This window comes from Epinephelus fuscoguttatus, linkage group LG19 (genome assembly GCF_011397635.1).
Source record: "Epinephelus fuscoguttatus linkage group LG19, E.fuscoguttatus.final_Chr_v1".
Lineage (NCBI taxonomy): Eukaryota > Metazoa > Chordata > Actinopteri > Perciformes > Serranidae > Epinephelus > Epinephelus fuscoguttatus.
The window spans coordinates 19282823-19297234 of NC_064770.1; the positions used below are offsets into that span (position 1 = coordinate 19282823).

The 14412-nt window shown below is 44.2% G+C and overlaps 1 protein-coding gene across 6 annotated transcripts in view; it reads left to right on the forward strand.

Annotated features, from left to right (window-relative positions):
- The first annotated feature begins 880 nt into the window (after window positions 1–880).
- arhgap44a (Rho GTPase activating protein 44a) overlaps window positions 881–14412 on the forward strand; it is a 38169-nt gene continuing 24637 nt past the window's right edge. For 3 of the 6 annotated variants that reach the window (XR_007447994.1, XM_049562159.1, XM_049562160.1), the window contains exon 1: window positions 883–1245. Coding sequence is in view for 5 of the 6 variants with exons in the window: in XM_049562159.1 (XP_049418116.1) it covers window positions 1193–1245 (53 nt within the window). In the remaining variant the exon portion in view is untranslated. Of the gene's footprint in view, window positions 1246–14412 lie in introns of all 6 variants that reach the window. The other 3 variants (XM_049562161.1, XM_049562162.1, XM_049562163.1) reach the window with 3 other exon arrangements.

Genomic DNA, 14412 nt, shown 5'->3' on the forward strand with positions numbered 1-14412 from the left:
TTATTTGGGGATAGACCTCAATGTCTGTCACTGTAAAATAGAGAAAATATGATAAGTTGCCCCTTCTTTCATACCTGATATCAGTGTTTTGGCTATAAAATCTGCACACACATGCAAGGTCAGGATGGAAGTGGTCACACATTCATTGCATTACATGAATCACAGGTCGTCCCTTATGGTGAAAGTGGTACTGCTACAACCATCCTGTCGTTCCAGCTATTCCAAACATGTATTTATTATTATCAACAATCACATTATAATTGCAGCAACTTTAACTAAAGCATGCAAGAGTATATTTGATCTGTTTGTTAACTTTGAAATAAAGAATTAGTATCACTGTACCCTTTAGTTGCAATGGCACATATTAGACACTAGATGGAGATGTTAGCCAGGCTGAATCACAGCCCAGTGGACACTTGCTACCACCTTTGTGGACATGTGCCATTCTATTCTATTTTATAATATAAAATAGTGAATATTATCACATCATTGTAATAACTGTTAAAAAAGGAAGAAGAAAACGAATGATGTCTTTGTAAATGTATATATATATATTTGTTGTAATTTCTCTGAATTATGTTGCCTTTTAATTCTTTCTTTCTGTTTTTTTTTGTGTGTGTATGTGTGTAATTTTAACATTGCAACCCTCCAAATTCAGCCGTATTTGTGTTTCCCCATGCGCAGACTTTTTTTTTAATTTCTTTGTAGCCGCTGGTTTAGGATTTGGGCAAGATTATACCGCAGCTAATTCCATTGTTGTAGTCAACAGCTGAAATCTAGAATAATAAATGGGATTTAAACATAAACGCCTATTTAATCACGCCTCAAAGCCCTCTGGGAACCGGCGAGATTGGATTCTACATTGAGGATCAGCCATGATTTACTACATTTCCCACACTGCATTGCTGCGCAGCCGCTACTTGTCACTGCTGTCGCTCTCTGCCTGTGAGTGCCCGCGGTGAATTGCTCCAGCATCCCTGCGCAGGCAGTGGGGCAAATGTAGATGTTAAAAAAAAATCATTTGAAAATATGTAATCGTGGGATAAGTTCTCGGCGTCGGCAGCTTGCGATGAGGGACGGAGAACATGGCAGACTGGATTTTGTGTTGCGCCTCTGTGGAGCACGGACCGTTATATTGAGAGAAATAATGCGGAATATTTCCCCCTGTAGGTGTTAACGCAGAAAATACAAGATGAAGAAGCAATTCAATCGGATGCGACAGCTCGCCAACCAAACGGTGGGAAGGTAAGCAAACCCTTTCCGTGCGCTATTCTCGCCGGGCCAAGTCAAAGGGAAGAGAAACCCCCTGTATGGCCCCAATAGGATGCGTAGCCCATCCATGCAAGTATGATTTCCATTACATGATATCAGGCTAAATATATGGACTAGACAATGGTCAGTGCAGTCGTACTTATTCTGCTGAACAAAAGAATACTCCGTGTTCATGTTGGTGCTCCTATGCGTAATGTCCATTGGAAGAGGCTACCGCATAGGCAGCGTGTAGGCGCATTGCCCCAGTAACCTGCCCACGGAAATACATTAAATATAGACAGCATCACAGACCATCACGCAGAGTAGACCCCCTCTTTGAGGCAAGGTATCACCCCGGGAGTGTGAAGAACATGCATATGTGCAGTTATAGTGTGGTTAAATTTACCTCCTGTCACAGAACCTGTCAATAGGTGAACGTGATGCAGACGGATGCGGTGTGGGCTGCGACGTGAAGGAAAATGGAAAAAGGCGCAATGTTTTCATTACGCAGTAATGTCAGCTGTGAGGAGGGAAGCACCTCCTAGGCGTGGGTTATCAAGTCCGTGGATTCCTGAAGGTCGTGTTCCGCATTATACAATTATCTGACAACACTTTTTGTCATGATAATGTCATAATAGCATCAGCATTTAAAAGAGAATGCTCAATGATGCCACAGTAGTTCATAAAAACTGAATGAGAGGTTAATGTGGGAGGATTTTCCATCCCTCTCCTCACAGACTTCCATGTCCTGTACTTGCCCTGCATCTGAGTGACTCTGAAATCCCTTCCCACCTTCAGAAATAGATGCTTTGTGACCTTTTTACACAGATCCCATGGGTTCATCACCCCCCACCCCCCCCCCACCCTGTTGGCTCACCTCACAGGGAGGCAGAGCAGCTTGTGAAGCAGTGCCGGGCCAGAGGGTGTTCTCTGCTCAGTGTATGGTGGGGATTAGGACCAGGAGGTGTGGGTCATTATTATTACAAGGCTGTGTGAGTGACTGGCATGCACTCAGAAGGGAGGGGACACACCTTGCAGGCTCTGTTGGTGCTATCATTGTCAGTTGGTTCAGGCTGCTTTTTCAGGCTACAGGCTTTTTATAATCATTTCTGTGTGACTCATTAACGTGTGTGGATGGGATTGTGGATGTGTGTGTGGGCAGGTGGGTGGTGGGCCTTTATATGAGCAGAGAAGGCGCTGCTTCCTTTTGTGTGTTTGTGTGTTTGCACTTACGCAGCCTTATTTGAATGCGCTCCCCACATGTAGTGCATGCCGGTGCTGTTGTGAGTGTAATATTCCTCGCACACTGCTGTTTTCCAAAGCTGTCTGTCTAATAAGAGCAGGAACAGCTACCTGCTGAGGTGGCCTGCCTTTACCACAAAGCCATAATGAGCAATAGCATTCTCCCTGAGCAGTCCTGCCCCCCTGCTAATGGTACCTACTGTTCATACCCAGGACTGCATCTCTCAAACCCTCAGCTGAGCTTTGGATCAGGGCAAGAAGTAACACGTCTGACCCTCCGATGACCTTGGGCACTGTCAAACACTGATCATGTCATACAGGGAGAAATGGAAAGAAAGTGAAAGCAAAAGCTGTGCCATCTATAGCGACCTCGCCAGCTAGGTTGTTATATGTCAGTGAATGAAGCAAGACCATACAAAGCTTACTTTGGCCAAATCCCAACACACCCCTCGCCCCTGTCATTAAGACATCATCCCTCTGTTTTGCATGTCCACATCTAGGGGTAGGGTGTCCCGATTCTTGTTGGGATAGAGGGGTAGGGCGAAGTGTTAGGGGTACAGGGCCCTCCAAATGAAGGCTCTTTAGATGCAAGTTCATTCGGTTTGAACTTGCATCCAAAGAGCCTCCAAATGAAGGCTCTTTGGATGCAAGTTCAAACCGAATGTTATGAAAAATCATCGGCAAGGTGGCTGCACAAGAAACAAAAGAAACCCACAAGGTGTTTTCTTCCTTAATAAAAATTGAAAAATGACAATAACCATCATATTATCTTAGTTTAATTTTCTAACAAGCATGAAATTGCTATTATGCTGATGTCTTGGTAACTAGCCAGCCAGCTAGTGTTATGTTGTCATTGCTGATTTGGGCATGACAGCCCCACATGTTTCCATATCCCTCCCGCCCTTTGATGGCATATGACATATATGAAGTTAACTAAAGTCCATCAACTGCTGCGCTTGTTACCACCACTCGAATATTACTGCAGACCGGCAGAGTAGGAGCATGGGCAGCTAACATTAGCATACAGAGCACCGCTAGTGACCTGTGCATGAAGCAGTGTTCTGTTTTATTTGATGTCTTACTTGGTTGATAGATAGCGTGAAACTTAAGTTGTGAACAAATTGCAAGCGTCCTGACAACAGCAAGGGGTTGCCTGTAGCAACGCTCGTTGCGTCTGTTCACGCAAATGTAGGCATCGAGAACTTTAAGGGTCTTGAAGGGTTGTCCCTATTGTAACGGGTCCATGTCATTGGTTCGACAGCCCATTGGTTTGACATCCCATTAGTCCGACTGTCCGCGGTGCTGAATGGCTCGTGGCGGGCGTATGGTGCGCCGCGACCGGCTTGAGGCGGAGCAGGCTCACGGCTTATGTGTTTGCCACTTTCTTTTTCATTTTAACCCACACCATGATCTTTTCCTGACCCTAACCAAGTGGTTTTTGTGCCTAAACCTAACCAGACCTTAACCACAGGGCATCATGATGATTTCGGAATGGAACTTCGGAACAATGAGTTTAATATGGTCGGAACAATGGGATGTCGAACCAATGGGCTGTCGAACCAATGGGCAGTTCCCATTGTAACTCTGTTCCGAGGGGCGAGGTGGTACTTGAAAATTAGGGGTATGGGTAAAAATAATAAATGGGATTGGGCCCAAGTCACTTCTTGGTCCTGATGTCTGTCCACTAATGCTAAAATTACACACAATCATGGTACCATAAGGTGCTCCGAATAAATCTGTCCAATAAAAGTGTTTTTATGGTTTTGCAGAGAACAATCTGGATGCTCCCTAAAGGTCTGCATGCTGTTCTTGTTTATTGCCATCTTGTTTTTCATGTATTTCAAGTCTTAGTCACCTTCTCCTCTATTGATAAAGGAGTTAAAGAGGTGTTGTGCTACGTTTTGAATATCTCTTTCCTACATTTGCACCCTAACCACGAAGGATGATAACATCTCTGGATAGTACCACCTGCAGAGCAGAAGTGTGTGAGTGTGCATATATTATGTAGCGACAGTGTGTTTGGATCCATGTGTCCTTGCACACACACCTTAGTGTGTTAAGGGGGATGGGGGGGTCAGACAAATGTGTGTATGTGAGAATTAATGAGGCATCCTGATGTAAACATTCACACGCCGAAGACTCCCGTCATGCTGCAGTTCTACTCCTCTCCCTGTCTTGACTTTACACAACACTTGAGTTCCTTTTCTACGATAGGGAGAATTTCATCATAATTTTAATGGTTGCTGAACACATCCCTGCTATGTTGACTGAAGTGGAGATGCTCTGGATTTAAGCTCTCGCTGTCTTTTCATTTTCTTTCCGCTGGTTTGCAATTTGAGCGGAATAACAAGGCTCCTCCAGTATAAGTGTTACCCTGCAAAGACAGGAATAAATTAGCAAATCAGGGAAAAGTCTGTTCATTAACGATTTCACTGATCCTAGGTACACTCCATCTTGTACTCACTGAGGCTTCAGATGTACTATTCTGCTGACTCAAGCTTTGCCCATCTTCGGAGAGGAGCGGGGGTTACTCTTTTGGTTTGAGCGTTTGACCTTCATGAACCTCGGCAGTCTCAGTGGAGCGTTAATACCGCTGACCAGTCCTCAGTCCCTTCAAAACAACACAAAACCACAAGAAGACGAATATGGATTGGATATACTAGGAACTATTGGATATTGTATGACTTTGATCGCAAGAATCTATGTGTGTGTGTGTGTGTGTGTGTGTGTGTGTGTGTGTGTTAGCAGGAGTGTGTCTTCATTAAGAGATAACAAGTGAGCTGTTAGACTTTTAATCCACTCACCTCCCTCTGGCATGTATTATCGTGTCATTAATGGCAAGTGTTTCTACACTGGCAGTATTACCACGAGTCCTTTTTTATGTGTGTCTTATATGTGATGGAGATTGAAGGTCTTTTTCAGTGGGGGGTTGGCGATCAGGTGTGCTGTGTCAGCATCTCTCTGGATCTCTGAGGCTGCTGCTGCTGCTGCTTGCCTGGGTGAGATCTATGTCATGTGATCATCAGCTTGACCAATCACCCCCATGGAGCTAGACTTCTACTGGAGGATGTGCAGCCATGCATACTCTATAGCTGAAAGAAATGTGTTATGGCACAGTGGGAGAGACAACAGGGTGTCACAGCTCTGTAAAGTGCAAGAAATTATAACCGCATTTGTGTTTGTGTTCACATTATTATGTTCTTGTTAACTTACTGTAAGCCATCAGATTTGATAGTTCACCCTTAATACAAGTGTTCACTGTTTTGCAAACCCTCTGCATGATATTAAAAATCCATTTGCAGGTATTTGGGTTTGTTTTTAATATGCATTTTTTGGATGCCTTCACACATAGCAAACAAGCCAAGGAAAGATAGCTTTGGTCCAGCCAGCTCCCACCCTCCATTTCTCTTGACCTATTTCTCTATTCCCAACTCACTGCCCTATTTAGGTCTAGGACAGCTTGGTAACAGATTCCATGATACAAGTCTGTAAGTCTGTCAGTGAATTTCACACATGAAAGAAAGGTGAAAACACAACGTGAATTAGCTTTTTATACTTGAAAAGGGCACCACTGTCTCTAGCCCTAACCTTCTGACAGATTGCCTCTCACCCCATCTTCGCACTCTGCATCACTCACCTGTGTGATGTTCACCAATACCATGAGTGTATGGTAATAGCATTCTTCCTGCTCATGCCTTCAGGGTAGGCTTTAGCTCACCACTCCACAATGCAATTACCAGAAAATGGCAGCCATTTGTGGGCTGGCGGATGAGTTGAAGATGCTTTCTCTCTCCCGCATTGTCTCACTCCTTCTCTCTTTCACTTTCATCTGATAAAATGACGCAGTAGGTGAATGCGTTGGCAATGAGCTTGCATGCTGGATACTTGGAAAGGAAGATGGACAAAAGGCAGACATTTTTAGTGTGTGAATGTTTGTGTGTACAAGAGTGAGAAGCTTGCATGTAAATGTGTAGGCACTTTCAGTACTCCTTTACGCTACACTGACTCACTGGATGTTGACTGTAGCTGTGTCTCAGTTCAGGGGTTCCAGCCTTTGAAGAACACGGTCTTCGCGGTCGACGTCGGCCATTCCCTTTAAAGACCGCATCAGCCACACCAAACGGTCTCTGAAATGGGACGGTCTGGTCAGCGGAGGATTTTCTGGTTGCATCACCAACTGTTCTTGCCCTGAGCCATTGACATTACTGTTACCTAGCAACCAGCTGCTCTTGACAAAAGAAGGAGTAAGCTAGTAAGATAGTTAGCCCTAAATCATGGACCCAGATATTGTTATAATATGTTTTGTTTCATCTTCTTCTAACCGCTTCATCCTCTTGAGGGTCGCGGGGGGGCTGGAGCCTATCCCAGCTGACATCGGGCGAGAGGCAGGGTACACCCTGGACAGGTCGCCAGACTATCGCAGGGCTGACACATAGAGACAAACAACCATTCACGCTCACATTCACACCTACGGACAATTTAGAGTCACCAATTAACCTAGTCCCCAATCTGCATGTCTTTGGACTGTGGGAGGAAGCCGGAGTGCCCGGAGAGAACCCACGCTGACACGGGGAGAACATGCAAACTCCACACAGAAGGGCTCCCACGCCCGGGATCGAACCGGCAACCCTCTTGCTGTGAGGCGAGAGTGCTAACCACCACACCACCGTGCCGCCCTCTATGTTTTGTTTTTATTTATTTATTTATTTATCACCACTGGAGACACCGCCATTTGATATATTTCAGGCAGACGGAGGACCATTTTCATATAAACTTATTAAATTATGATTGTTTAAGCCGTGTCCTATTAGCTAATAGTAATATTAATATTATTATTAACAACAGTAGCTACAACTGTTAGTTAACTTAACTTAATATATAATCATCTCTGGTGCGCACTGCATCTTCGGATAGGCTAAGCCACGAAGGACTCATCCATTGCATCCTCCAAATTCTGGGAAAGAAGGCTACATTTCTCGGCCTCATTTGAAGGAGCCTTCGAAATGGGATGGCCTTGGTGGCACCGATGTGACGCACTCAGTCTTCAAATGCAACCCCTAAATTAAGACACAGCTTGTGGGTATAAACTTGCCACTGTCTGGCTATTTAGGCCAGAATGCTCCTCTCTTTTTGCTATCTGCGTGTTACAGGTTTCAATATTTTGGGGCTTTGACAGAGATTTGGATTGTGCAATAAGGCATGTCTGTTTTGTTCTTTCTGTGAATTGTTGTTAAGATCTACAACAGATAAAACAACTTGTGAATGCACCTGGGAAAAGCTCAGACTCTGTCACACACACACAGGACTCCGTCACAGGATGCTCTGTGCCCTGATGTTGATCCATTTTTGACACATATGTTACTGTTTTTTGTGGTGTTTTCCCTTGTGCAAAGTTAGCCATTTTAATGACAGTGTCCCACCAAAAAAAGGTCCCCCATGATACTATTTTGCAAGGGCACCATCACTACATCCTGGGCTAAGCGCCGCTCAAGACAGTTGTGATTGGTTAAAATAAATACAAACAAGCCAGTGCATTTTCCCACTGTAGCAGAATGATAATGAGTGCTTCCAGACCTTTCTACAGCGCTGACACAACACTTGAAAAAGGCCCAGCTGTGGGAGACTACCTTTATTCTAATGCTGACAGAAGGACTGAAAAGCGAATATTATGCATGACTCATTAATGTATCCCTGAACATATTAATCTTGTAAACAAGAGCTGTCTTTGCCTGTTTTAACATTCAGTGCATCATTTGCACATGTGCACCTCTTGGCAAGGATGCACGCGTGACTCTAAACGAGCATATGGTAGCTGACAGGTAGCATGAGATATGGGAGGCAACCCTGTTGAATGCCAATGCAGCCTCTCCTCCTCTCCTTTCTCTCCTCCTCCGCCACCTCGTTGCTTTGAATCGCTGGCCTGGCGGATGAGGACAATGCTTTGGAGATGTCAGAGCGGGTGGCCTTCACGGGGCAGGTGATTCACTGCTCCTCTGGCTTCACTTTTGTATAGTTTCTGGCTGATCACGTTGTTTAATCTTGACTGGAAAGTACACTCTCAGCATATTGTTTGTTACCTCAAGGCTCTTTCACTGCAAGAGTTTTGTGCAGTTTTGAGGCAGTAGTCATCTGCAATCAGAAATGAGTCATTACTTGTTTTCTAGGTTGTGTAACTTTATTGGGAAAAAAAGAGCTGTAATTGTATAGTGCCATTCAGTGGTAGTATCAGAGGTCCATGTTGATATCCCTCCCATAACCCAAGCAGTGCCTCTCAGAGACAGCATACTACACGATAGAGATAGTGATAAAGAGCCTTTGTCAAAGGGCCATTTTGGCCATCAAAAGAGAGATGATGTAATATCGGACAGAAGCGCCATTTCATCCTTTCTATGTAGCTGATTCAATGAAAAGACTAACCTCTTAAAGAGCCTCCTTTACTGGTGGTCGACTACAAACTCAGCACCAGTGTATTATATTGGCACATATGGCACACAAACAGATTTGATTTTATATTTGTCCTTATTGACCTGCTGCATATTAAAAGTGGGTTCGATCACGGTCACTATGTGTCCGGGGTGTCAGGGTTGGCCCAGTCTGTTGCTCATGATCTCATCTGTAACAGGAAGTGACCTCGGGGCCTGACTGAGATGCAGCAAATGAATCGGATGCAGTTCAAGCTGCGAGGCATTCAGGAGCGAGACAGGATCTAAAGAGGACTTACACACTACACATAGATGCTGTAAGCTTTGCTTTGACAAATAACTTTTTAAGTGGTACAGTCAAAGTAACAAAATAGCACAGTCCTCTATTTCAAGAAACATTTTCATTAATCATCAATTTACATTTCTGTTTATGAGATTGAATTGTCTTTGCAATAAAATGTGGATTATGGAAGTAATTCACTCTGTAGTGTCGTAGCCATATCTTTGTTCCTCATGAAGAGAAACAATTTTATCCATCTCAAAAGGACTATTATACAAAGTTAGTGCTGTAAGAATATCCAGAAAGCTTTATTGATTTTCTCACACAGTGCTCTGCTTATAAGTCGGAATTTATAGTGGTGTACAACCCAAGGCCGTAGCTACTGTAAAGTCACTTAGCAACAGCTTTATTCTGAGTAATACACAGTTGTAATTGTGTGTAGCTACAATAGAGTGGCATTGTTGTTAGAAATAACTAAGTTCTCCAAAGGAGACGGGCGACTCCCTATCAACATGCCCACTTCCTTCCATTCAGGAATGCCAATAGGTTCACAACAGGAAGCACTAATCCACTAATAACAATTTCCTGTTTTGTTTACTTCTTATTGCCTTCACTTGAGTTTATTATTTTTCTTAAAAAAATCTTTCTGTTTAATTATAGAAGATGATTCTCCATCTCTCATTTCTATACAGTTGAATAGTACAACATTTGCTTTGGTTGCCTGGAAACGCTCATTTGGTATTAGCTGTCTCATCACATTTGTTTGGCTTTGCGGTCCCACATGTTACATTTTCACAAATGGCGGAGTATATTTTTCTACAGCTAACAAAGAATGATGGCTTCTGACAATGATGTCATTTACAGCCTGGGTGGCCATAAAGCACAACACCGATCTTTGTTGCTTTGTTCTTTTGTCTATTTGATGCTCTCTACTGGACATGTCAAATCATTTAGGTGCAATGTGTTTGTGCGCCGGCAGACGCCAAGTGTAAAAACACAGTTAAGTCACAGAGTGCGTCTTGTGGAGATTATTCACCATGAATAAAGTTATTAGAGATAACTCACTGCTTGTGTTTCCACTGAAACGTTGCTGAATGCTGCAGGCTCTCTCTCCGTCTCTCTCTCTCTCTCATTCACTCCCTCCCTGGACATGTGTGTTTTGTGTGTGTGTGTGTGTGTGTGTGTGTGTGTGTGTGTGTGTGTGTGTGCGCGGACTCTGCGCTTGTGTGCTTGTGTGCGTGTGTGCGTACACTCCTCTCACAGTTATTCTTGCATACTTAACAGAACTGTGACCTAGTTTGCTGGACAACTACAGTAAGTGGGTTTTTCTGTTTTAGTAACCTTGCGTCCCATCAGCCCTCCGCCTTGTCATTTGGGAGGAAACCGAGTGGGCCTCTGGATGCACGGCAAAGGTCTGGAGAAGAAAAAAAAAAAAAAAAAGCAGTAAATGGAGAAATATTCAGAGAGCATATAGCATGAACGCTGCTGTGTGTATTTGTGTGTGTGTGTTTTATGTGTGTATGTGGCTGACTGTGGATCTCATGCCAGCGCTCCAGGCCGTGTGGTGCCCTGCTGAGGCCCAGGGCCACCATTCTGCTCCACTACCCTCCCCTCGCAGCACAGGACCTAGCATCTAGCACAGCTCTTCCAGGCCCCAGAGTAAGCGCTTTTGTTAGCCAGGCTAGCAGTGCGAGTAAACCAGAGCATGACCACTTTCTTTTTGTTCAGATGGATCAGGAGGACCTGTGGACGGAAAGTGTTACAGCCAACAGTTGGCTCACTGCCAAGGCAATATGTTCAAGACGACCAATGTTATTTATTTTCATTATGCCGACATGGATTATTCATGCTCTCATAAACTATGCACAGTGCTGGGGGGATGAGCATGTGGGTTTTGAACATTAGCATATCTCTAGATAGAAATATTTATTATATAAGACATATTTGTATAGAATGTGCAGCTGATGTATAAATGGTCAACTGGGTATTTGGTACACACGTTTTACTTCCAACTTTATGGAATTACAATGACTTGGAATGTCTAAGGTCCCTGGGAAAATATGCATAATAAAATTACATTTCTCTTTGGCCAGCTGTAAATACAAAAGCCCAGATGTCCTTAAACAGATTCAGACCCTCCTTCTTATCAGCACTTTGGTAATGTTACCAGAGGTGCAAGGGGAACGTTTTCTGCAATTTGCATTAGACAGATCTGTGGCTCTGTTTTTTACCGATGCATCAAAGACACAAGCAAACTTTTGTCAGCTTTTGAAATCACTTTGCATGTGTTGGTCTGAAAGGTTAAATCAGGATAGATTTCTGGCTTTGGTTAATTAATCTGTGTATTTATAAATGTGTGTGTGTGTGTGTGTGTGTGTGTGTGTGTGTGTGTGTGTGTGTGTGTGTGTGCATGTTTGTATTGAGTCATCAGCAGCTCCAGGTAAAGGAATGCCTGCAAAGTGGCAGATGGTTGGCATAACCCTGGCAAAGTCTTCCTCTCCCTCCATGAGCACACCGCCCACATGGCTGCCAGCTCTCCCACGTGTTTACTTTCCTCCCAGGGCTCATTCTGCACACTGTTTGCTGAGAGGAATTTCACTCCTCACCTCCAAAATCTCCTGCGAGCTTTCTTTATATCAGATTTTACAGCAGCTCCAATACCCCCTGTACCGTATTCCAGCCTATGCCACGCTATTTTGTCTCCGTGCCTTTGCAGGCCGGTTAATGTACGATGCTGCTTTCCAAAGAGGAAATACCAGTGTCTGAAAACAAACAAGCTCAAAGAACAAGACGGTCTGCTGTCTTTGAAGATAGGCTCAAATCTCTTTGAAGTCTGGGTCATAATGGCCACATCAGTTGTGGTCAGCCAGAACACCACTGACACTCATTGACTTGTTCCAAATAGCAAATGTAATTAACTGTCCACATCCCCCCCATTCACAAGCCTTCAGGAGAAACACTCCCACACAAACACACTGGAGACAAACAGAAAAAGTGACAGGAATATGATGCCCACCCTACTATTGAAACTTTCTCGCATATGTAGCTGTTATATTGTTCGGAAAGTTTGATGGTATAGCTTGTCAGTAGAGCTCCAGACAGCCAGGCCAGAGAGCCGCACAGGTTGTCTCTACCTATCATTGCTAACAGTGAAGCTTCTCCTCATCCCTGTCACTGCCAGAGCTCCTGTTCCATCTGCGCTGTTGTGCCCCTGTTAGGCTAGAGATGTACTTGCTTTTTAACCATGGGTTTGTGTGCATCATAAATGGAACTGTCCGTATACTTGCATACCTCCCTAGTGTAGTGGTTAGAGCACTTGTTGACCATGTGGAAGGTCCAGGGTTCGAATCCTGCTGGAGTCGATGCCAGCAGTTGCAAGCGGTTGCAATCAGACAGGATCAGATTTCTAAAGGTGGCTTCAGGATAAGAGAGTAATTCCGGAAGTCAAGCCAAGTCAACGAGAATGCGTCTCAAGCCCGTTGTAGATGGAAGGTTCCAGACATAAAAGGCGGGTTCACTTGCCTATGTTACTGGAGGATTCCACGCCAGAGAACTCAGACCGTATTTGCATGATGTACACAAAAACCACGGCGACACTCAAGTGGGTTACAGAATGAATGGTATGAGTCAAGGACATGGTGACAATGGGAAGCAGGCTTCTCTCATTCTACCAACAAGGTCCTCACCGTTCATGTATGTATTGCATCTTGCAGACGAGTTGCATTAGCATCTGTTGATGCATTTCTACCAGACCTGGCAACGGAGGGCGTCACAATGCTTTCTTTTGATTTGATTTGGAGGGCAGTCACGCAGTGATCGGCAGGAGTGTTGCAGCAAGTTTGAAGGAGAGGTTGCAGTGCATTCACTGGTCTGTATTTGCATTTGCAAGTAGAATGATTTAACTTTTTGCAAATGATTCCTTGTCTCACTCAAAATTAAGCAGAATGGACCAAGCTGTCAAACTACATGATTAAGTGAGACCATGTTGTTTCCTATTTGAAACGGCTAGCAGAGAGCAAAGGGACCGCCCAATTAGCAGCATGTTTATCCAATCAGGTGCATTCCACAATTGGTCCAGGAAACAATCAGACCCGCCCACTTTTTCAGTGGATACGCCCATCATGTGGCCATTTGAGTGAAGCAGCACATCCCCGAGCACCTTTGCTGGATTTGGTGGTAATGTGCTCTAAGTATGTGTGCAGCCAATGCTCCAGAAGGTCACAGAACAACACGAGGCAGCCATCATGCACATGTGCATGTATAGTTAAAAGCAAGTATATCTCTGGCCTTAGGCCTTAGTCTCCCAAGGGTTACCTTGACCAGTCAATGTGAGGCCAGATAGACAGTGACGAGCTCACAACTGCATTGCAGACCTCCAGGCTACACACTCAGCATGGTATGCATGTGACAGTCTCGTCCGCTAGGTCTTTTACAGAACATGGAGTTTTAGAGATTTTTAGAGGCAGTTGGAGTGTCGCAGCAAAACTGAGCCAAACTTTAGTGCTTGGGTTATTTTTATCCTCCTTTGTCATGTAATCAGCAATCTGCGATCACACTTATCCTTGCAAATCATGCCAGAAACTTCTCACTGTGCTATCATCCTCTCTCTCGCTCTTAAGGCCTGCATGAACACACTCACATACTTCCTGTATTTTTCCTCCTACCTCAGTGAGCAGAGCAGTTTTCCAACAGGCTGGCTGTGATTAGATCCATTGGTACATGGTTTGACCCAGTTCCCATGGCTCCATGCTCACATCTTGGCAGTGAGTGTGGTGATGCTAATAACTGACATCATTAAAGCTCAGCTTTCTGTTATTGGCAACTATGTATGGAACATGTACACACGACTAGATGTCAGCATTAAACAGACGCGCTTCAGTTCGTTTCTTTTCTGCCGTTTATAGACTGTGATTTCCTTCAGCACCATGGGCAACACAGAGCTGCTACGCTGTGTGACTGACAGACTTGGTGACGAGGCATCATACATGAAAAGAGCATTTCAGTCATGCGCTGCTGATTTTTGTCTGGCTGATGAATAATGGTTCACAATCCAAGGTCTTTTCCATTCTCTCAGTCAACAGCGAGATTAATTCAGATTTACTTTTTAAATAAATAACACAAAAAGCTATTATTTTCAATTGGCATTGGCATGATTGGGGCACAATAGCAGGAAGAGGTTGTGCAGACAGGAAGGGGAAGTGTCGAGAGAAAGTGTGC